The sequence below is a fragment of the Dromiciops gliroides genome, chromosome 1 (assembly GCF_019393635.1).
Source record: "Dromiciops gliroides isolate mDroGli1 chromosome 1, mDroGli1.pri, whole genome shotgun sequence".
NCBI classification, from domain to species: Eukaryota; Metazoa; Chordata; class Mammalia; order Microbiotheria; family Microbiotheriidae; genus Dromiciops; species Dromiciops gliroides.
Window position 1 is genome coordinate 479,929,909 of NC_057861.1, and position 24,492 is coordinate 479,954,400.

Here is a 24,492-nt window from a genome sequence, read left to right on the forward strand (position 1 = left end):
CCAAGCTACACTGTCCCAAGCTTCTGTGTAATTTAAGATTCTAAATGTGGATTCTAATCTGCTCCCCCAGTTTTGGAGGAAACTGACTAAAATCACTGATAAAACGAGCTTAGGTTTTTAAGGGTTTATTGAAAAATAGAAAGAAAAAGATTAAGAACAGAATTCCAACAGCCTGGCATTCCTATCTTTCCTCAAATTTCCTGTGAAGTCCTCTGCCTCCACTACCACCATCAAGTCAGGAACCCAAAAGAGAGAATGCTCTCTGCACAGGCCCTCTTTCCTCCTTCCTGTCTCCTCCCAGAAAATAGGAGGCTCCTCAAGTTGATTGGCTGGTAGCCTTGATAGATAGCACCCACGAACAAACGTCACTTCCCGATGCCAAGGAAAAGCCACATGGCCTTGCCCTCTGAGGCATTTTCCTCATGGTGGAGCTTTCCTATAGTAAGTCTCCAGTAGCATCATTCCAATCACTACACTTCAGAGGGTCCTAGGTGTTGCAGTTTGAGGAAGGGCAGGTTTTTCCTCCTGCCTGTTCTGTTCTCTGGTAAGAAGATAACCTCAAGCCAACTTGCTAATTAACCAGCCAGCAATACTTTTTTTGCTGTGGTTCTTGGCTCCAATGAGCCTGTGCCCCTCTCCCACTTGGGCCTCCTGCAGCTCAAGATTTTTTCCTGGTTCCCTGCTGGGGTGGGATAGCTGAATTCCTCCTTAGGTCCTGCAGACACCCCTTTATTTCCTCCCCTCCCACCTGCCAGCCATTCAGCCCTCTCACCTGACCATAAGCTTAGTTCCAGAAGACGCTGGTGTTGCAGCTGATTTGGAGGCTTGGGGGTAAGTTTCCCTGGCACAGCCTGCCAAGGGACTGTTTTGGCACAATTGCAGGGCTGAATTCTGCTTACAGCCCAGCACAACACCCTCTAACCTGTCTTTGGCTTGAAAATATCCTCAGCCTGTCTTTTTTGTAGGTTTTGTTGTTCCAGGGGTTGTTTTATGGCTGTTTTAGGGTTAATTGTGTCAGGAGCTTTGTGAGTTTAATGCCTTTCCTCTGCCATCTTGGCTCCACCCCCACTTGTTATTTTTTTCATCTATACTTTTGTAAAGGCACCAGAATTGCAACATGAATAGAGCTAAATAAGATGTGAGTTCAAATCATGCCTCAGTCTTTTCAACTGTAAAATGGGGATAATAATAGCACATACCTCACAAAGCTATTCTGCGAATCAAATGAAGGATTATGTGTAATGTGTTTTCTAAACCTTAAGGGGCTATATAAGTGTTATTGTATATGGATAGTTTTCTTGTTTCTATTTTCTTTGAAATCTGTTCCAATCAGATTTCCTATGTTTTTCTAAATTGTTCATATTGATAATTTCTTATGATACAATAATAATTCATTTTTAATATACTATGGTCTAATACATTTATACACTTCTCATTAATTTATAGGTAGCCATTTTGTTTCTAGTCTCTTTATACCACAAATTATTGCTAGGAATATTGTGAAATTATATAGGACCATTTTTCTGTCTTTGAACTCCTTGGACTGTAGGCCTAGGAGTTTCCCAAGGACTTCTTTCTAATTCATTTTTTTAAAATCAACTAGAGCTAGTGTTCTTTTTTTTTCCATTTAATAAACATTTTTATTTAAAGTTTTGAGTTCTAAATTCGATCCCTCTTTCCCTCCCTCTCTGCCACTCTCCCTGAAGCAGTAAGCAATCACATATAGGTTATATATATGCAATTGCATAAAACATTACCATAATCATTATCTTGTATAAGAAAACTCAAATAAAAGAAAAAAATGAAAGAAAGAAAGTGAAAAATGCTATGCTTCAGTCTGTGTTCAATCAATATCAGTTCTTTCTTTGGAGGTAAAGAGTATGCTTCATCATTAGTACTTCAGGATTGTCTTGGATCATTGTAATTCTGAGAATATTTAAGTCATTCACAGTTTTTCATCAAACAATAGTGCTGTTACTGTGCACAATATTCTCCTGGTTCTGCTCATTTCACTATACATCAGTTCATATAAGTGTTTCCAGGCCTTTCTGAAGTCATTTTGTTTGTCATGTCTTATAGCACAATAATATTTCATCACCATCATGTACCACCATTTGTTTAGCTATTCCCCAACTGATACGCATTCCTTTCATTTCAAATTCTTAGCCACTACAAAAAGAGCTGCTGTGAATATTTTTGTACAAATAGGTCTTTTTCTCTTTTGGGGGATGCCTTTGGCATTTAAACCTAGCAGTGGTATTGCTGGATCAAAGGATACATATAGTTTTATGTATAGTTCCAAATTGCTTTCCAGAATAGGTGGATCAGTTCACAACTTCACCAACAGTGGATTAGCATCCCAGTTTTCCCACATTCTCTCCAACATCCAACATTTTCCTTTTTTTGTTATATTTGCCACTTCAATAGGTGGGAGGTGGTACCTCAAAGTTGTTTTAATTTGCATTTCTCTGATCAATAGTGATTTAGAGCATTTTTTCATATGACTATAGATAGCTTTGATTTCTTTGTTTGAAGACTGTCTGTTCATCTCTTTTGACCATTTATCAACTGGGGAATGACTTGCATTTGACCCAGTTCTCTATATATTTGAAAAACAAGGCCTTTATCAGAGATACTTGTTGCAAAAACTCTTTCCCAGTTTTCTGCTTTCTTTATAGTCTTGGTTGCATTGGTTTTATTTGTGCAAAAGCTTTTTAATTTTTTTTTTTTTAGTGAGGCAATTGGGGTTAAGTGACTTGCCCAGGGTCACACAGCTAGTGAGTGTCAAGTGTCTGAGGCCAGATTTGAACTCAGGTACTCCTGACTGCAGGGCTGATGTTCTATCCACTGCGCCATCTAGCTGCCCCTTTTGAATTTTATATAATCAAAAGTATCTATTTTACATTTTGTTTTGTTCTCTATATTTTCTTTGGTCCTAACTTCTTCCCCTGTCCATAAATCTGTCAGTTCAACTATTCTATGTAGAGCTATTATTCTTCACGTGTGTGTGTGTGTGTGTGTGTGTGTGTGTGTGTGTGATTGGACTGCTGGGAAAACCTATTGAACCCTTTTAAGAAAAATGTTTGTTACCTACATTAATAATGGAAGGAAATATTAAATACCATTAGCAGTTAAATATATGTATATATGCATGTATACATATATACATATGTGCATATATGTGTATATACATATACACATATATACATGTATGTGTGTATGCATATACCCATTAAAGTTCACATATTACCTAAAATCTTTCCATGAACCCAGGCTAAAACCTCTCAACTAGAGAGATTTCTTCATAAATACCAAGTAGAAAAAAGGATGATATCCTTTGGACTGGTTGAAATGATGCCTTTAAAGTTAATCATCCACAACATTTTATATTAGAGTTTTTAAAACAAATTTCGTTTTAACTCAGTATAAACAAGTATGGGTTATGTACTAATAGAATATTGACCAGGGCTTGGTAACCATTACCACACCCATTTTACAGATGAAGAAATAGAAACTCATACAGGTTAAATGACTTTTTAAAAAAAAATTTTTTTTTTTTTGGTGAGGCAATTGGGGTTAAGTGACTTGCTCAGGATCACACAGCTAGTAAGTGTCAAGTGTTTGAGGTCAGATTTGAACTCAGGTCTTCCTGAATCCAGGGCCAGTGCTTTATCCTCTGTGCCATTTAGCTACCCTAAATGACTTTCAAGGACAGCAAAGCCTATCCTAAGTGAAACTCTTCACTTATATTCTTCCTCTTCTGGATATTTACTACTCTAGCTTTTGCCCATTCCTGTTATTCCTATTAAATTAATAATTATGGTGTTAGTTGATAAAGGCTTATAAAGTGATCCTTCTTAAAGATACTGACATTTTAAGGGTGAATTACAGGAAAGAAATTATTCCCATGTGTCCTTAAACTTCTATTTTTTTTTCAAGTGAGGCTAAAGTGGGGTTAAGTGACTTGCCCAAGGTCACACAGCTAGTAAGTGTTAAGTGTCTGAGCCGGATCTGAACTCAGGTACTCCTGACTCCAGGGCCGGTGCTCTATCCACTGTGCCACCTAGCTGCCCCACTTAAACTTCTATTGAGAGACTCAGTTCCATAGCACACCAAGAAAAAAAATTGCCCTTCCCAACCACAAGAGACCCACAGACATTATTCATGTCATATTTCAAATCCATTATGGATGGTGATGATGATGATCTAGAATTTACACAGTGCTTTAAGGTTTGCAAAGCACTTTACAAATATCTCATTTTATCCTCACAATAACTCTGGCAGGTAGATGTTTATATTATTCTCATTTTATAGATGAGGAAACTGTGGCACAGGCAGATTAAGTGTCTTGCCCAGGGTCAAACAGACATTGTGTATGGAGCAAGGTTTGAACTCATTTATTTCTGACTCCAAGTCCAGCACTCTATCTGCTGAGGATACTTGACTGACTATTCCTGAAAGCCTACTGAACCTCAACCCACCTTGTATTTAAAAGGATAAAGAAGGGATGTATCAGATACACAGATATAAAGATATGAAAGAAGAGGATGAGAAGATATTTTAAAACTAGTTTGCTGCTATCTCTGCAATCAGATATCTGAGCTCTCCAATGATTATATTCCTTAACCCAGAATAAGATGATTTTATATTGGAATGAAATCATTTTAGAAGTTTTGCCCTACTACTGATCTATACTTCATCTTGTTGGAAAATATTATCAGAGGATTTCTTCTCTATTTACAATTTCCAAGTTGTTGCCATTGGCTTCCCTGAACAGGTAGCTGTATAGTAGCAACATCCCCAGTAAAAAGGGACCAGATCATACAGCTAGTACTGATAAACTGATATCTCCTCTTATAAGAATTCATTTAACTTCCTATCTTTTCCTCACTTCCTGTCAATGTTTCATTTTTCTTCCAATTCTCCATAATTCTCTGACCAAAGCTTTGGGCAGATGTGTTAGAAGTAGGAGTGAAATCATGTTTTATGTGTATATATGCTAGTACATGTTTAATTCAATTGAATCAAATAAGAATTCATTAAACACCTACTGTGTTGAAAATGGTGCAAACAGGGGGCAGCAAGGTGGCACAGTGGATAAAGCAGCGGCCCTGGATTCAGGAGGACCTGAGTTCAAATCTGGTCTCAGACACTTGACATTTACCAGCTGTGTGACCTTGGGCAAGTCACTTAACCCTCACTGCCCCACCAAAAACAAAAACGACAACGACAACAACAACAAAAAGAAAGTGGTGCAAACAACACAAATAAAAATCCAACAGTCCTGACTCTTAAGCAAAGTACATTCTACATAGAGGATACAGCACATAGGCAGATAGTATCTCATTTAATATTTCACCTACTGGATACTTACTTATCCAACAATCTCACCTGCTTAGAACAAAGCCCATGTTAGTAAATAAGTAAACAAAATCTCTGAGTAGCCAAAACCAATGCCACAAAGTCAGTGTATTACAACTCATGCTTATTAATCAGAAGAGAACATTTCAGGCTCTTTGCCCCTAGTCTGTTTCCCATTTCCCTGCTGCTATGCATCTTGATTCCAAGTCCAGTATTCTTTCTACTATATCACACTGCTTTTCAACATATCTGTATGTAATTTAAATATAACTTAGAATTGGAGCAGAAATTCTTAGCGTTGATTTTTCCAGTGTTTAAATCCAGGAGAAAGCTTTATGGCTTGCATTCCTAGGAATATTTTTTGAAATGTAAATTTGGGAACTGGGAGAAATGGCCTTGTACTTTTCATCACAAAATCATAAAATCATAGAATTTAAGAATTGGCTGGGTCATCAGAAATCATCAATGTTCAAACCATACCTGAATAAAAATCTCTCTTACAAATAGTCTGCCTTTGCTTTAAAGATCTTCCAGTGAGAGATAAGTCAATATCTCTTATGGATACCCCTTTTGCTTTTGGAAAGCTCTATTTGTAAGGACAGTTTTCCTTTTATCAATCCTACATGTACCTCTCTACCACTTCTACCAAAGGCTCCTAATTTGCAGTAATCTGCCTTTAGGTTCTTACAATTGAGATCTCTTATTAGTCTATGGGCAGATATTCCCAAGGCTAAAATCAATCCTTATATTGAGATAGACTATGAGGGAGGCATATTTAATATTGTTGGTTAATAGGGTAACAATCATACTGCAGTATTTCAAAGAGTAGTTCCATTTGTCCTTTAGCATAGATGCTAGAGTGGCTCAGGAATGAGACTGAATAATCTACTTGGTACTGAATACATCATTTACATTGATTTTTAACTAGGGTTTTACTTTAATTGTAGTTATGTCATAAATTCTAGAAAGTATTTATCACTATCTAGAACAAATCAGTCTTTCTAACTCATTACCTATACCCTACAACCTGGCCTCACATAAACAGATTATTTTATGTTTTTTTGCGGGGCAATGGGGGTTAAGTGACTTGCCCAGGGTCACACAGCTAGTAAGTGTCAAGTGTCTGAGGCCAGATTTGAACTCAGGTACTCCTGAATCCAGGGGTGGTGCTTTATCCACTGTGCCACCTAGCCGCCTCAAAGTCAGTACAACAGATTATTTTGAAGCAGTAAGAATCTGTTTCAGATAAAGATTAAAACTGGTCTTATAATAAAGGATAACTACACTTAAAGTTAAAGTACATTTTGGTTTCCAGAACAAAAACAAATAACACTAGAAAATTCATCTGTAAAGCAGATTCTAAATTAGACTCTGAAATCTGTAATCCTGTTTTTAGTTATGGGGGTCAATGTTCTGGAGGGAAATGCACTAACAACTAGAATACATTAATAATAAATATACTGTTGCCAACACCCACCTACCTATTTACTGACCTTTGGAAGACCCACAGAGTTATTCTTTGGAGTTGTGGTATTTCATGACCTATAGTCATACAACATCATTGGAAAACTGATAAAAGTTTCATGGAGAAAGTACGGATCATTAAAAGCATCGTATAGCTTCCCAAAGATGGTATAGTCCTCCAATCTACTCTCTTTCCCCATATTTAATAATTCCGGGCAGGTTCATTATTGCTCTCTAATGTGTGTTCAAGATATCTTTACTAAAGGACCAAGCCAATGGGTTTCTGGTCCAATTGTATACCATAAATTTCTACTAGAGGCATTCTTCATTTATTTAATTTTCTCTTTATGACCATGAATAGGCTACAACATGTTACCAACATAGAATTATGCAAGATAAGTGACATAAATATTATCAAAGAAAAATATGACTACAAAAAGAGGTGGGTAAGTTATATAACTATAGAAAGAGCATAATGATGCACTCCACTGGTATTCATGCAATACCAGAACATTGGGTGAACAATGTTAGGAGATAGACGAGAGAACATGGACAAGAAGCATATAAGAAGAGAGCTTGGAAGAGTTGACAAGTATGCCACTGGAGGAATTATACATATTCATACTCAACAAATGAGCATCTGGACTTTGCTAGAAGAATTCCAAAGAGGGAACTCATGTCCTTATAGGATATTCAGTTCTGTGTATGGCCTGATCTAATTGTTAGGAAGTTTTAACCCCCTGATATGAAGCCTATATTTACCTCTGTAATTTCTACCTATTGGTTTTGCTTTTGCACTTTGGGGTCAAAGAGAGTAAGTCACATTCCTCTTTATAACTGCCATGCAAATACTTGGGTGCAGATATCACGTTTCTTTCTCTTCCATATAGGCCAAACATCTTAATTTCCTTCAACTAGTCCTGACAGGTCATGGATTCAATGTCTTTCACCATACTGGTTGTCCACCTTTGGACTCTCTCTGGCTTATCAATGTCTTTGCTAACAGCAGCACTTCAAAACTAACATAATATTTACAATGTGGTCTGACAAAGGCAGAACACACAGGGATTATCCCCTTAGACCTGAAAATTATTATTATGGTTGTCCTTAGAGGATAAAATTAGGAGTAAAGAATGAAAATTTCAGAGAGACAGATTAGACTAGATTTGAGGGGAAAAATTCTCATGGTTAGAACTATCCTAAAAAATAGATACCTATCCCAGGAAGTAGTGGATTCTCACTCACTAGAAGTCCTCAAACAAAATCCACATGATCACCTGTCATGTATGATGCACAGGGGATTCCCTGCACATGTATTTTTTTCCCTTGCACATGTATTGATTGGACTAGATGGCATCTGGGGTCCCTTTAAACTCCGATATTCAGTAATTATGTGAAATCAGCATTCTTAAATTTTGACTTGCTTCTATTTTACTGATATTAGGGTAAATTTTTAGAATCAATCAATTTCTTACAAATGACAAATGCCCACCACTGAGTCACCTCTCTAGGAATGGAAAATTGGTAACAAGATCAGCTCATACAACTCAAATAGGAAGCACTAGGCTGAAACTGATGACAGCTTTGATTATGGTTTATATCTCTAGTTCTGGTGTTTAGTGTATAGGAATTCTGGAAGTGTACCAATCATCAAGCAATCAGGCAATCAACGTATATTAAGTATCTACTATGTGCCAGACACTATAGTTGATACTTGTGAATATTCCCATATACCACAATGAAAAACCCTGGACCAAAAATGCTAAGTACTTTTCAACTCAAATGAATCTATTCTTTTTTTTTTTTAATTTAGTGAGGCAATTGGGGTTAAGTGACTTGCCCAGGGTCACACAGCTAGTAAGTGTTAAGTGTCTGAGTCCGGATTTGAACTCAGGTACTCCTGAATCCAGGGCTGGTGCTCTATCCACTGTGCCACCTAGCTGCCCCCTCAAATGAATCTATTCTTGTCATACTTCACTTACACCAGCCACAGACTCTCTTTTCTTTCAGCCCTTTCTCATCACTAAGCATAGGCCATTTTTGATTCAAGAGTTATAGCAGCAACTTTCCCATTATTTGTTTCCTTTAAACGACCCGGCAGCAGTTTAATACCTTAGAATAATAGGAATTCAGAGTTATAGGCTATCTAGTTCAATTCCTTGATTTCATAGATGAGGAATCCAAGTACTGTAGAATTTAAGTGTTTTGACCAAGGTAATAAATAGCAGAATTTATATCTAAACACTGGCTTTTTGACTTCATATCTATCACTCTTTACACACATTACCCTTTATATCACACCGCATCCTTGGGCCATGCTACTGCCACTCAGAACAGCTTTTTCTTGATGCCCTGGCTCTGTGAGGTGTGTCTCAAGGAGATCTCTCATGTATACATTGTCTGTGCTCTCTCTCACCCCTATTCTGAGCATTTCCAAATTCCTTTCTACTATTTGGACTTATTCCTCTGTGTGTGTGTGTGTGTGTGTGTGTGTGTGTATGTGTATGTGTATTTTATAGCTTTGCTCATGATAGCTGTAGCTTCTCAGTATAGTAGGAAATATTGCAAGTGATCAGTATGCATTGTTCCAGAGGTGGACGGGAGTGGGTGGAGATAAGGAAATTGGCATCTTAGGAAATATAGGAAGGGGGCGAAGCAGGACATCCTGTCCTACCATCAAACTAAAATGGAGACCTTCCCCCTTTATCGTCTCCCCCTACCCCCAAATTCAAGTTTAGTCCTTTGAGATGGAGTAGGGAGAAGACTGAATATGGGCATCAGGTTATGATGATATGGAAACATATTCAATAATATCTAAATGTGATTGTCCCCCCAACAAAACTAGGTAGCCTACACTTACAAACAGATTGTTTTGGAAGGAAATCATTAATTTGTAAGCTAGATACTTAGAACTTAGAATAAATTTTCCCATAGAAACAATGTTACACATTGTAGTTCAGTTCCTAGGCTAGTCCACAAAAGCCCACATGATACACCTGAAGTATACTACTAAAAGGATTATTACATCTAACCACCACTTATATCATTTTTTCTATAGGAAAATTACTTCTATCATCTTGGGTTATTTGACATGTCTTTCCCCCTATCATTCAAACTCCATGTTTCACTGTAAAACCTGTTACAGCAAGGGAAGAACTTTGGGCACTTTTGCTTCAGAAAAGGTACCTCTCTTCATTTACTTAAAGAATTACTCTCAGGATTAATGACTCTTTAGGTTATCTGAACTAGACAACAATGGAAAGTTGCTTTTTAATGGGTAATCAAGTTATTCAAAGAATATACCTCTACATGGTTTTTAGATTCTTCCTCAAAACATTTTACTATGATTTTGAAAGTTATGTACCCCAAATTTCACACTTACCTCTAAAAGCACTGATATCCCCATAATGTACTTGTAGCACAAAATATTTATTTCCCATTGCTCCTCCAACTCTGAATCCAACACCTTAAAATTTAAAGAAAAATGTTATAATTTAGAAATGTCAAAATCGGAAATGGAAATGGAGTGATGAATCTCAGGTGACTGATTCACAAAATCAAAAGGGCAAGATTTTAAATAAGGTAAAATATTTGAAATGTTGTCTGCTTGCCACAAAAAAATCAGAATCCAAAATCAAGCCCGATATTTCTGTGCATATATGTGTATGCAAAGTTGACAATCACTAAATCTCTTAAACTTATAGGGATTCTATTCAGTGTTTGAATTGTAACTACGGCCACCTTAAGCACACAATTCACTCATTTTTGAAAAAACTACTTCCTTTAGTAATCAAAACAGACTGATTGCACAATTCCATTTCTCTCACTTGCTTGTGATATACAAGCATATTCATTTCTTGATTAAATGGTTAAAATACATATTTTCCAGTGACCTCTATAAAAAGCATGCATCAAAGAAAATGTAATTCATAGAAATTATTTTTTTTCTCTAGCAAAGGCTATTTGATGTAGTATGTAAGTGGATTCTATTGAAACCCTAAAGAAGGCAATGCATTATACCTAACTCCCTTATCATTCACAGCTATTGCTGGGGAAGCATGAGTAGGCAATCTAGGAAGAAAAATGTCTGGAAGTAGAACAAGGAGTTCTTTAAAGTATTTTGCTAGTGTATCTTACTAGATTGGTCAGTATTTGTAACAGAGCTTTGAAAGAATATTAGACTTTGAGGATGAAGTCTTTTTTTTTAATCAATTGGAAACAGAGAGATATAAAAGAGAGCCCAGTAATTCACTTATATATTAGAAGCCATGAACAGTTTAGAAGTAAAGCAAGAAAGTTTGCTCAGGGTTTGGCATCATATTAAATACCTTAGTTCATATTATCTCTGTGATTAAGCAGCAATAGCTTTTTTTTTTTCAGGGCAATGAGGGTTAAGTGACTTGCCTAGGGTCACACAGCTAGTAAGTCAAGTGTCTGAGGCCGGCTTTGAACTCAGGTCCTCCTGAATCCAGGGCCAGTGCTTTATCCACTGCACCACCTAGCTGCCCCAGAAGCAGTATTTTCTTGACTCCTAACACTCTTAGTTCAAGAATGCTTCTGCTGGAAAGCCCTAAAGGCAACCTGAGGTACATTTGGCTATCTTCTAATTCCATCTAAATTGTATATGAGCAAGCCACCCAAAAAATAGGCAGGAAAGGGAGTAGTTATCTCAATTAAATCTTCCTGGTATAGTATCCCTTCTGGTCTGTTTCTCTAACTTGCACCTACTCTTGTAGGTACTTTCCAGGAGGCTGGTTACTGCTTCAGGTTAAAGGTGTTACTTGTGACATTCTTCTAATACTCTAACTCATAAGCCCCCACTGATGTATTTCCCATTAATAAGTGACCCATAGAAACAATCACCTTTTAGCAAAGATATTTATATTCTAATGGCATAGACATGATAGTAGTTATAAAGCATTGCTTCTATAAAGCAAGGGCATACTTTCTCACAAATATACGCAATTTCCACGCAAAGAATGGGCTCCAATCTATAGTACAATGTTAGTGAGGCAAACATGTTGGATATATGTGTTGCAAAGGCAACTCACAACTCCTGGTACTATAAAATGTGAAAGCCCTTGCCCTTTTCTTAAAGTCATCATTCAGCTCCCCTTGAGCACAGCATCTCTGTTGGATGAGCTGCCTATCTATGCCCCAGGGTATGTTCCTCTTCACAGCTTAACTTTAGAATGCCAGGGCTAGCTCTGTGAAGCTGCTTCTTTCCTTGGGTGACTATCTCTCTGTAAAAGTGCCTCTATGGCATATTTGTCTCTATTTTATACTGGATAAAATGTCTCCTACGAATCCAAAAGTTCCTTTAAAGCTATACAGCCAATTGGGTATGGGGGAAGAAGAGCAATTCTTATAAAATCTTACTTAATAGGTCGCTCCCTGTTTGCAATGTCTCCAACATTCAGCTTTCTGGATTGAATAGCTACCAGATCCCATGGCTGATAGGAAAGTTGAAGGAGAAGGCTGGAGAGAGATTCCCTCCTCCCCCTCTTGCAGGAGCTTTACTTCACAACTGTTCTAAGCGTTAAGTGCTTTCTCCTCTCTAGTGTTTAAAGAGCAACGCCCCCTTGGGGCGGGGGGTGCTCAGCTAATTTATTTACTCAGCCCATCACATCACTTTCTTTAATTCATCAGAGGAAACTTTTCTTATACCACCACATTTTACACATCATAAGGGTATGTTTGCATCTCTACAGTCAGTTTAATACTTCATTAATACATTGTGACTGCATTATGAGTCTTCTGTGACTACATCAGCTAAATTGTGTGCATATGGGGGAATCATATTCTCCCTTCTTTATTTGAGTACAAATAAGGCCATGGGGATTGCTTTCAGCTTAAAACTGCTAAGTAGAACACTGAAGAAATTACTAAATGATCAATATTAGAAAACTCTAAAAAAGATTTTTAGGCAAACTTAAAAATGAAAATATAAAAAAAGTATTTTTAATGCACCTTTTGGGAGTCTGGTCGGGGGAGCATTCCTTGCCCAAGCATACAAAATATTAACTTTGTCCGAGCAGGTTCCTTCATCACAATCCCTGAAACAAAGGAATGACAAGGGGAAAAATGAGTGTTAAATCAATAAGAAGACATGAATTTCTCTACATTCCAACTAATTGGGGGGGAAATGGATTAAACATGAGGTAAAACATATCACTTAACCTGCAACTGTATCAACTTACCTGTTCCTTCAAGACTGACTTCCATTCAGTACTCAAGATTTCAAAAATACCTTTAAAAACCTTTTTTTTTGGTCAGAGAATTATGCTAACACAGTTCAGTGTTAGTTGCTAAATTTAGAATTTTGAGACTGGAGATAGAAAAACTGGAAACCTGCATTTCTACTTATATTCTATGCTTGTTAAACTTATTATAAAAAGTTAGAAATCTGAAGAATAATAGAATTTGTAATGAGATTATATATACAGAAAATAGTACATGACTATCTATCTATCTATCTAGTTAACTGTTAGTGGGTAAATAAGAACAACCTTTCTGGGAAGTGACTCTAGGTCCAAGAAAACAATATATTAAAAACTAAACTAGATTTTTTTTTTTGATGGTAGAGAGGCAGCATGAGAAGAAAAATGCAAAAAAAGCACAACATGTTTTAATTTGAGAAAAGATGGGCACTAGAAGAGATCTAGTTTGTCATTTCTGATGCAAGTTTGTGTCCCAGAGAGTAACTAATCATAGTAACGCCTGTGGTAGGCAGCAAAGAGATATTGATTGACTGAAAAAATGAATCTGCATCACAAGGACAAAGGAGAGGGCAATTCAGCAGTTTACTTGGTCTGAGCCAGGAGAAGAAGCTAAGGAGAGGAATTTCAGACTGAGAGATTGCCATAAAATTTGTCTTCAAAGTGGGATAAAGTTGAAGGCTGTAACCACTCTATGTGCCTGTAAATACCATCCTGTGCATAATTCATACCTACATATATCCTCATTTCTATAGTAACAACATTTTTCTAGAACTCTCAAGTAGGTAAAGATTCTTGATTCAGGAACATATTCATTCTCATCATCACAAAATCTAGGGTAATGCAAGGGTATATTTAGATACTTCATTAATTACTAAATTGCAATATCTTTCTCAAGCTCTGAGCCCTTCATTAAATATTATTTAATTAATAAGCTGGAGAAAACTATTTCTCCACAAGAAGTTGCTCTTATCTCTTTATATGTCAAAATCCAAAATCTCACAGGAGTAAATGAATATAAAATTTACTGCCAATGCAAATTTAATCAATAATAAAACAAGAGCATAAATAATTATTTAAATATTTCAGTCATAAGAAAGATCACATTCAGACCATTTTAAACCATCATTTTATTTGCAGATGGCTTCTCTTTGCTTCTGTAAAAACAATTCCACTTCTCTGTTCACTCAAGATACCAATTAAAATCTCTCAAGATTCTCTTCATATTTCTTGTTAATATAAGTTAAATTCAGTCTCCCAGGAAATAGTACTTTTTCTTTGTCATTTCTTCAGCCATCTCTCCAGAATGCCATATAAAGTACCAGTTCTGCCAGACTCTATATAGAACTCCCTTTAGAACTTTTTTCATTAAAAATCTTAACAGTTTTCCTAATAAAAGTTTGTCTTCATCCTTCCTCCAATATTCTCTCCTTTTCTAATATTCTCTCAAACCACCCCATTTATTCTTTCTTCTTAGTCCCTCAAATACCAACTGTTGAATCCTCAACATTCTCCCTGCTCTCAAACCTCCTGTGACAGTAGTTCTTCCTTAGGAGAAGAAATTGAAGTTGAGAAAAAGAAAGAGATGGGCTGAGAATACCGCTTTCTTGAGGCATTCTGAGAGGAGGGGCATAGTTGGCAAATGGAAAGAGCTGGTCCCAGCCACAGCAAAATATCCCAAGTCCTAATGGAGAATATGAAGACAGAAAACTGATTTTGCTATCACCTGCACATCTCCTATTAAATTAACAAAAGCTGCCACTGGAAAACAAAACAAAATATTTTCAAGAAACTGAAAATTTGTAAATGAGACAGCATGCTTATCAGTTTAATTTGATTTTTGAGCAACGAAAGTCAAAAGATTTAGAATCCATTTCCAGTTCTGACACTGTAAGGGGCCTATGTTTATCTGAATGTAGATTTACCACATAGTCACTTAATCAAGCAAAGGGAGATTATGAAGTGTGGGAATAGGAGGTATGATATCACTTGCTTGTTTCACCTGTACAGAATTGTGATTTGGGGTTTTCATAATCCTATCTTTGCTTCATTATGGTCAGACTGAAAAAAATGTAATCTTGAAAAGCCTAAGAGAAGATGGGTGTGTACTTTGGGAGATAATTGAACAAACAAGAGGAACTCTGACCACAAGGAACATTTATTGAAACTAAGTAACTAAGCTTCCCCTAATAGCTTCCCCACGCCCACATGGGTCTGGCCAGATTATAATGGGGACAGCCCATGTGGGTGTGCTGAGCCAATTGGAGACTCAGCATGGCTAAGAACTGCCCCTTCCCTTCTAACGAGGGAGTCAGAGGCAGTTGGAGGAAGAGGGTGAGGGGAGTTTTCTGAGAGGTAGTTAGAGAGTGTTCTAAGAGAAACAGGGAAGGAAGGTAGGGACAGTTAGAGGAGCTGCTGGTGTTTGACCTTTGGACAAAAACAGAAGAGACTACAGCTAATTCTCCTTAGAGCTACAGATTTCATGTGTTGGTGAGTTTGTGTTATTGAGGCAAAGCTAGATCTTTGGAGCTAGCTGGGCTGGAGGCAGATTCGGGGTGCCTGGGGCCTTTTTACCCCAGAGATTTAGACATTGTTCATAGCTCTATTAACCTCACTTTTGTTTTAAATTTGTTCCCATTAATAATCCTGTTTTGTTTTTGAAAGAGGCTGTTTCTTTTCTTACCCCAATACTATGGTGAGCTGCTCAATTAACTCTTCCCATACTAAATTTGGTCCCTAAACACCATATATTCATAATTTAGTTCTAAAAAGTTGAAGTTGATTTCTAGAATTGATCTTTCTAGTAGGTGAAGTGTATGTGTAAGTATGTTAGCTATTGGGGGCAGGAGGGATAATGCATTCATTTTGGGGTGTCATCTAGGTGGATTGCTTCTCCAGAACCTTAAGTGTTGCTCATGCAACCTTCAAGTCAATCCATTATTTATTCTGCATGTAAAAAACTTTCTCTTTCTTCAAGTTATATCTCCTCCATGATGCTTTCTTTGATCCTGCCAGCTAAAAGTAATCTCTTCTTCCTAAAGTTTTCCATAAGTCCTTTGTCTAGGTCTGTCCTTTATTTTTATTTATACATATTATCCTCCACCTTTAACCCAACCCCTAATAAAATGTAAGCTCACTAAGTACAGGAACTGTATTATTTTTTCCTTTCTCAGTGCCTTGCACAATGCTTTATACTCAAGTAGTTAATAAATGTTTTTGAACTGAATAGTGCTATGTATCCTTTTGGGAAGAAATCCATTTTTACATAATTCATTTCATTTGGTCATTAATTAATCTATACTACTAGAGAGGTATAATTATACAGGGCAAAGGTAAACTTATATGGCATTCAGTTCAGCAATGTGAGAACTCTGATTGTTTTACTTTCATTTCATTTTTTATTGCTCTGAATCTGGGTGGAACGCAGAAATTTATGACTGTAATTTTCATATCCTACTCCACTTTTATCAGCATGCTTCCTTCTTTTACCTAAGTAATAGTGGACTATAGCTTGGTTTAGAAATAATTTAATCAGGTGAACAAATTCTAAGTGAATTTCTTTTTTTTTACAATACCCATTGCCAAAAAAACTTATGGCATTAACTTTTCCCATCTTGAAATAAAAATAAGCATGTGCATAAAATCTACAAGAAAGTGGGGATGACCTAATGCAAATTAGAGAGTAAACTAAAAAAATGCACTGACCCTCTTTTCTTCATTCCTCTCCAGGCTGTATTCCTGACTCTCCCACTACACATAGTCATTCTACCCTTGGATTTTTCACATTGGGAGTATTTCCAGAAGTCCTTGTGGCCTTTCTGATTGTTTGCCTCACAGAAATTTCATTTTTGGGGGGAGGGGCTGGGCAATGAAGGTTAAGTGACTTGCCCAGGGTCACAAGCTAGTAAGTGTCAATCAAGTGTCTGAGGCCGGATTTGAACTCAAGTTCTCCTGAATTCAGGGCAGGTGTTTTATCCACTGTGCCACCTAGCTGCCCCCAGAAATTTCATTTTAAGGAAAGTACCCAGGCGAGCCATGTCTTCATTTCTTTCCATGCTACAATCCCAACTCTTGGGAACTCCTGATTTTTCAGACTTTCCCTACCATACCACAAACACCTCTTCACCCTGGAAATTCACTTTACCCCCAGACTTCTTGCACTGGAAGTACCCTCACTTTGGAAGCAGTCTCTTCCTCTGATGCACTGGTTCTTCCTAGAACTTCCATTTTAAGGAAAAAGCCCAGGACAACCATATCTTCCTTCTTCTCCAGCTTGCACTCCTGAATTTTGCCCCTACATGTGTACTTTCCTTCCCATTCCCTTCTCAACTGCCCTTTATAACATCTTCCATTTTAAAAATATAACTTCCTTGAGGGTAGTTCTGCTTGTATCTGTATTCCCAGCACTTAGCACACTGTATGGCATAAAGCAAGTACTTAATAAATACTTGTTGATTTGACTTGACATTCTAATTTCCCCTTGTCTTATTTTCATGAGGATTCATGTTTGTGGGGAAACTCAGCATATGCAATGCAAACATGTTTATGGTAAGGATAGAGACATAAGCATGATCCTTGTAAAAATCTTTATTTGTAAAATAATTAATTTATAATAATTTGTAATATTAAGTGTCCCAGTAAATGCAAACCTGATACATCATATGACCTTAAAGATTTATAATCATGTCAAGTAAATACCAATTATTTATTTTACCAAATAATTTTATTTGTCCTATCTTTACCAAGGGAAGCACTGTAGAATTAATTCACTTAAATAGTCAGCCCTTCTGAGTGCTTTTAAAAGATGATTACATCTATAAAATTTCTATTTGCACTTCACCTGTCATATAACCTTCATTAAAATGATATATACTTGCAGAAATAGGTAAGTATGCAAGTATCTCCCATGTGGATATTTCTGGAATCTGCTTCCAGGTATGTGTTAGGGAGGACCCTGCTTGTAAAGGTATTCTTTCCAGTCTGCTTATTGTGTGGCAAAAAAGAGGCTTTTTGGTTGCCTGCTAAGCCAGAAGTGAATGTGCATACAAAAGGCTCCACTGACATTCATAACCTAGCTCCCTTTTTCCTGGTGTTGAGCAAAGCAATAATTGCAGTAAGCCTCTGGGTGGGGAGAGTGCCAGCACTCTATTCTTCACATGCAGGCTGACATGAAGATATGAACACATGGTACGGCTGTTTTTCTTTGTCTTTTGTGTTTTCATTTGCTTTTCCTTGTTCTTAGGTGAATGGATGTTAGAGATGGAAAAGACTAGGTCCCAACTTTGTAAGCTGGAGTCCATCTCAGAGTTTCCTAGCAACCGAGGTTTAGTCCAGAGCTCCCACAAGGAGCTCAAAGGAGCTACCTGGCAGCTGAGATCACAAGTGATGAAGCAACTTCTCCATGACCGCCATATTTGGAAGTGGAGTGAATATTTTCTTGCAACTGCTTTAGGTTTGAGGCCATTCTCCCCAGGGCCTGAGGTGGTAGAGTGGAAAGTGCACCCCTGGTTTGAGAGAGAATGTGTTGGTACTTCTGTTCTTGCTATATGTTCTCAGCAAATATAGTTTTGTATAAAATCAATTCATGTCAATTGGTCAAATTAATATTGGGGGCGCTAATTACTCGGTCAATCAATAATGCAGTGGAAATATTAACTGTAACTATTGATTTGATATTGAGAATAGAATGGAAACCCAAGCTTAGGAAAATACTTTCACCCCTCAAAGTGGTCCCCTAGAACTTTGACAGATGTAGCCAGCTGCCCTCTGGGGACCCAACTTGCTATTATGAATTTGATAAGGACCCTCAGATTCTATACAAAGAGCTACACTTGAAAAAAACTAAATGATTTAAATATAGAATGGAATGTTGAGATTAAAGTTTTACTCTAATGATTTTTGGTATGGTATTTGTCTCAGTCATTTTAACATACATGAATGAGTTTGTTCTTCACTCTTAGCAAATAGTTTATGAAGTAGGTAAAGAAAAATAGCAAAAGAAATAGCAAGTACATCAAAGCAAATACTCTGTAACTTATCATAATGGTCTCTGAGAATATAAAATCTTTCATTTCAGCACATATAAATTCTAAATCAGCAAGAAATTTTCTTAATGAGTATGCCAAACAGTAATACATAATATTTATGGAGTTTATGTAAAACGGCTTCGAATGCCATTCCCTGTGATTCAATACACTGTTTAATTTATTTCCTTTCTGAAATCTGAGTTCAAACATAGGCATCCTTTTCCTGGTAGACCTTTCAGTGAGTTCTGATATCTTACATCTTAGCCATTAAATGTTTTGATAAGTACTGATTCATCCAAAGTAATGCTGTCATCCAGCAGCAGTACTGACACAGAAGAGCTTCCTTAAAGGTCCAGTAATGTCATTCTAGCAGGATGAGAATTCCAACTATCTCATGTTTACTTCATTTTCTTTTCTTTTCTTTTCTTTTCTTTTCTTTTCTTTTCTTTTCTTTTCTTTTCTTTTCTTTTCTTTTCTTTTCTTTTCTTTTCTTTTCTCTTCTCTTCTTTTCTTTTCTCTTCTTTTCTTTTCTCTTCTCTTCTTTTCTTTCTTTCTTTCTTTCTTTCTTTCTTTCTTTCTTTCTTTCTTTCTTTCTTTCTTTCTTTCTTTCTTTCTTTTTTTTTTTTGCAGAGCAAGGATGGTGAAGTGACTTGCCCAGGATCACACAGTTAATACGTGTCAAGTGTCTGAGGCCGGATTTGAACTCAGGTCCTCCTGAATCCAGGGCCAGTGCTTTATCCACTGCACCACCTAGCTGTCCCTTCATTTTCTTTTTAGCCAGATACTTGGTGGAGAAGGAAATGGGAGGTAATATACCTTGCATATTTGACCTCATCTCCATAAGTATAATGATTAAAAACTAAAGCTGACATTGCCATACTCTTACAGTCTTACACTCTTGACAAGGGTGAAACAAGTTCAATTTAAACATCATTCAGATTCGATGTCATAAAATGTGCTCAGGATCACCGGACACCCATAATCTATGATTTGGATACCATTTCCATGTCTGTGTCACAACCGAGGCCTCATACCAATGTATTTTCAGCTCTCCAGGTTGGCTGTTTGCTGACCTGTGAAATTCAATTGGTAAGCCAAATGGTCCCTTTTGCATCTTCTGGTACAGTTTCTATCCAGGTTTGGATGAATTCATGATCAAGGACATTTTCAAATCCTTCCCAGTGACTCAGTACCAGATCTTGCTGACATTATTTGTTTTGGTCCTTCCCCCCCCCCCTTCTTTAATCAAAGTTCACTTCTAAGTCAATCAGCTTACATAGACTCTGCAGCTGCTTCATCTATTTTTTAAAAATGAAGCTCAAAAAAGCATACAATTATTCATAAAAAAGCAATTGTGTGAGGTATTTAACATCTATTTTAATTTTCCTTTTTTGCACTATTCAGGCAGAAGTGAACCCATGGGGGGTGCTTGGGGGCAATCTGACTAGAATAGAGAATTATCAGTATGCAGGAACCAGACTCTTCTTGACATGACAACTATGCAGGGTGTTTTTTTTTAATTCTATAATTTTTCCATAAAAAGAGATTTTAAAATATTGAACATGAAGCATGCAAGTCAGTAACTTTCTCACGATTCACTGCCAAGAATAATGTAACAATGAGGAAGGATCAGTAAGATCTTGGATAAAGAGACTATCCCTATACCCAGATCACTCCCAGCTTTAGGCAGTCTAGACAAAGGATCTACCTCTGAGGTGAATAAAGTCCTACAACACATGCCAAGTGTGTAAAAGGCTTGGCATACAGGAAAGTGACCAGAAACAAACAAACACAATTTCTCTTTCATTTTATACTATCATAACTAAAGAAACGACATTGTTGTCATCTGTGATGAACTTTGTATCTAAATATCATGAGCTTGTTGAGCTACTTAAATGTAACCGTCTGACTGCAATATTTCAAAGTTTTCAGGAAAGATCATACATATCTAAGTGTGGAAGATCTAGATGGCTGTCCAGTATTTGATTAAATAAACCATTACCTTAGAAAAGGATGTGAAGTTAGTGAGTAGAAGACACCAGAATGAAAAATAACAGAGAACAATGGCTGAGTATTAAATAATATGAAATATAAATGACTTGTCTGTAAATAACTACTTGATTTTCCAGTAATTTCAATTTTTGAGTGGTGATTTACACAAATACTCTCGAATTTTAATGCATTGTTAAGTATTGCTAAATGATTAAATACAAATAAATTCTAATAGTTTTACCTGATACTCCGAGATAGTTCCTTTCTCTTCTGTATATGGTTTACCAGTGCTAAATGTCTGGTTTCAAAGCTCATACAATTCATTCAATTCCATTTTTCATTTTATTATATTCATTTATTGCTGTGCTAGCAGCACTCAGGGATAGAGGAAGAACAAGAATGGGGACTGTCAGGATGGAGGTTCTTAATTTATCTGAATATTGGCATCAGAGGCACTCACAAAAGGAAGGTACTTAATAGTCCTCATTGGATGATCTATGAGGAAAGTGGGGAAGAAATACCTCTCTCACTACCTGAACTGCCTTGTTTTTTCTGCCCTTACATTTTTCTGATAACATCCTTTGTATTACTTTGACATAATTCCTCATTTGGAATATATTGTAGGCTACTCACAATTACCATACACACCTCTCTATTGCCCTTTTATGATCATCAATTTCAATTCTTCAGTAACAATAATATTACATGACATTTCCACACAACATAGTGGGGAAAAGACTGATGCTAACAAAGAGGTCTTTGTTTCTGGCAGAAACTAGGTATCATTAAAAAACTTTTCCCCCCAATTCAAGGCAAACTACTCTCCATTTCCTCCTCCTGTTAATTCTGGACTTAGCTCATTGTCCATTTCTAGTGTCTATGCCAGATACATGTACTGCTGGACAAGTTCTAGAGGTTGTCAATCCAAATGCTACTTTGACCTGTAGCCATTCTAAATCCCTTTGTTTTTTCCTATGTGAATAGTTTAGGGCAAACTCTTTTGAGTGATCAGAGAAATGCTTATTAAAAACCAATGATTTGGAAAGGTGCAGAACTTCCCCCTTTTCTAAAGTTCTCATTTCAAAAGCTCAGTCTGTGAAGGTTGAACTAATTTTCTTCTCTATCAGACTCCACCAACCTTACAAAGAATTTCTGTTCTCAAGTAAATTACATTCAATAACGTTTGGGTAGAGGTAGATCCTTTGTCTAGACTGCCTAAAGCTGGGAGTGATCTGGGTATAGGGATAGTCTCTTTATCCAAGAATGACATGATGTCACTCTCAGACCCTCATTGTAATATTCATTCTCTTTCATTACTTGTTAAAAAAAAATCAGAGTTGATTGTCATCCTCTGGAACACCCACTTTTCCAAGGTCATATAAAACTTGAGCCTACCATCATGAAGGTTTTTGGCATTTGAGAGTTCCACTGCCCTCTTTTATTAAAATGCTAGTAGCACTCAAACAAACAAACAAAAAAACAACAAAAAAATGGGGCAGCTAGGGAAGCAGAGTGGGTAAAGCTCTGGCCCTGGATTCAGGAGTACCTGAGTTCAAATCCAGCCTCAGATATTTGATACTTACTAGCTGTGTGACCCTGGGCAAGTCACTTAACCCCCATTGCCCTGCAAAAACAAACAAAAAACCAAAAAAAATGCTAGTAGCACTAATGAAATGACTAACTGCCCACAAATTATGTTTCTCAAACTTTTTAAACACCATAGTGATCATAAATCTCAGGTAGCACTGTAATATTTGGGGTTTTCACCATCAATACAAAACCATTCACAAATAGAAACAACTAGAACACCTTGTCATCCATAGGAAATACTCCTTTGCCTTGGATGCTATACTATACTCCCTCTATGACAGTGGCAGACATCTTGATGAGCATGTCTCCCTGAATTATAGCTTGCTTGATTTTAATAATTTGTTGAAAGGAGCTATATCTAGTATATACTACAAGCTACCAATTTATGATATTACCATATGCATGGGAGATATCCATTTTTCTCTAAGATGTTAAAACATCAATTCATATTCTAAACCAGTATTCTCTTTATCTGCCAAATTCATGTCACTGGGAAGCTGATCAAGGCTTAGTTTTTTAGGCTATCTTGGTCTCTTTGTTACAGAATTTGATTTATAACAGTTAAATTACTATATGAAATTATTAGAATCAGTTTAATTATCTTTTCTTCTATCTATTTAACATGTTCCATCATTAATGACTTACTTAAATAGCATAGGTGGGAGTAGTGTTAATTGCACATTGTATCTTTTACTCAGTTTAATCTTTTTTCTACATTTTAAAAATCAATTCTGATTTTCTTTCTAATAAGCTGGTGGTTAGATTAGACCTAGACAACTGATTCCAGGGATGATTCCATGAATTTCTGGAGTACATTTACACAAAGGAAGTGAGATTTGGATGATAATTCAGAAAGTAGCCTGAGAAGGTGCACTGAGACAGGTAAGAAAAGCAAGATAGAGAAGTATAGAAACTCAGAGAGGAAAGAATATTCATCAAGAAAGGGTAGATAGGGGCATCTAGGTGATGCAGTAGATAAAGCACCGGCCCTGGATTCAGGGGGATCTGAGTTTGAATCCACTTGACACCAGCTATGTGACCCTGGGCAAGTCACTTAACTCTCATTGTCCTGGAAAAAAAAAGAAATGGTAGATAGGGGCAGCTAGGAGGCACAGTGGATAAAGCACTGGCCTTGGATTCAGGAGGACCTGAGTTCAAATGTGGCCTCAGACACTTGACACTATCTGTGTGACCCTGGGCAAGTCACTTAACCCTCATTGCCTCGCATGTAAAAAAAAAAAAAAGATAATGTTGAATGGTGTAGAAATTTTGATGGATATGGATTGAGTAAAGACTACTGGGGGAAGGGAATAAACATTTACATAGTTTCTACTATGTGCCAGGCACTGTACTAGGACCTTTACAAATATTATCTCATTTGATCTTCACAATAACTTATCCTCATTTTACAGGCAAGGAAACTGAGACAGACGGGGATAAGTGCATCTAGTTAATGTCTGAGGCCATATTTTAAGTTGGGTCTTCCTGACTACAGGACCAATGTGCTATATACTGAACCATATAGCTGCCTAGCTCCTCTCTTTTCTCTCCCCCTATTAGAGAGATCTGCTGGGCCCTTCAAATTTGGAGGGAGTACTCAAGTCACAGATGCATCAAAGTAAGTAGGATTTGACAGAATTAACTGCTTATTAAATGAAAAACAACCATGACCATGGCTAGAATAAATTTCATAACAGGATTTTTATTGGAGGAATTTAAAACTGAAAAGCAATCCCATTAAATTAAATGGAGCACTGGTAAAACAAAATAAGGAAAGAATAGTAGAAATAACATATTTATATAACAAGTTAAGATTTGCAAATGACTTTCTGCAAAACTGT

At 36.8% G+C, this 24,492-nt stretch overlaps 1 protein-coding gene across 5 annotated transcripts in view; it reads right to left on the reverse strand.

Annotated features, from left to right (window-relative positions):
* The window catches only part of PAM (peptidylglycine alpha-amidating monooxygenase), a 310,801-nt gene that overhangs the window by 153,103 nt on the left and 133,206 nt on the right, over positions 1 to 24,492 (reverse strand). For all 5 annotated transcript variants that reach the window (XM_043982355.1, XM_043982346.1, XM_043982336.1 and 2 more), the window contains exons 6-7: positions 12,796 to 12,881; positions 10,208 to 10,291 (exon numbers count right to left, since the gene is read on the reverse strand). In XM_043982355.1, coding sequence (XP_043838290.1) covers positions 10,208 to 10,291; positions 12,796 to 12,881 — 170 coding nt within the window. The remainder of the gene's footprint in view (positions 1 to 10,207; positions 10,292 to 12,795; positions 12,882 to 24,492) is intronic.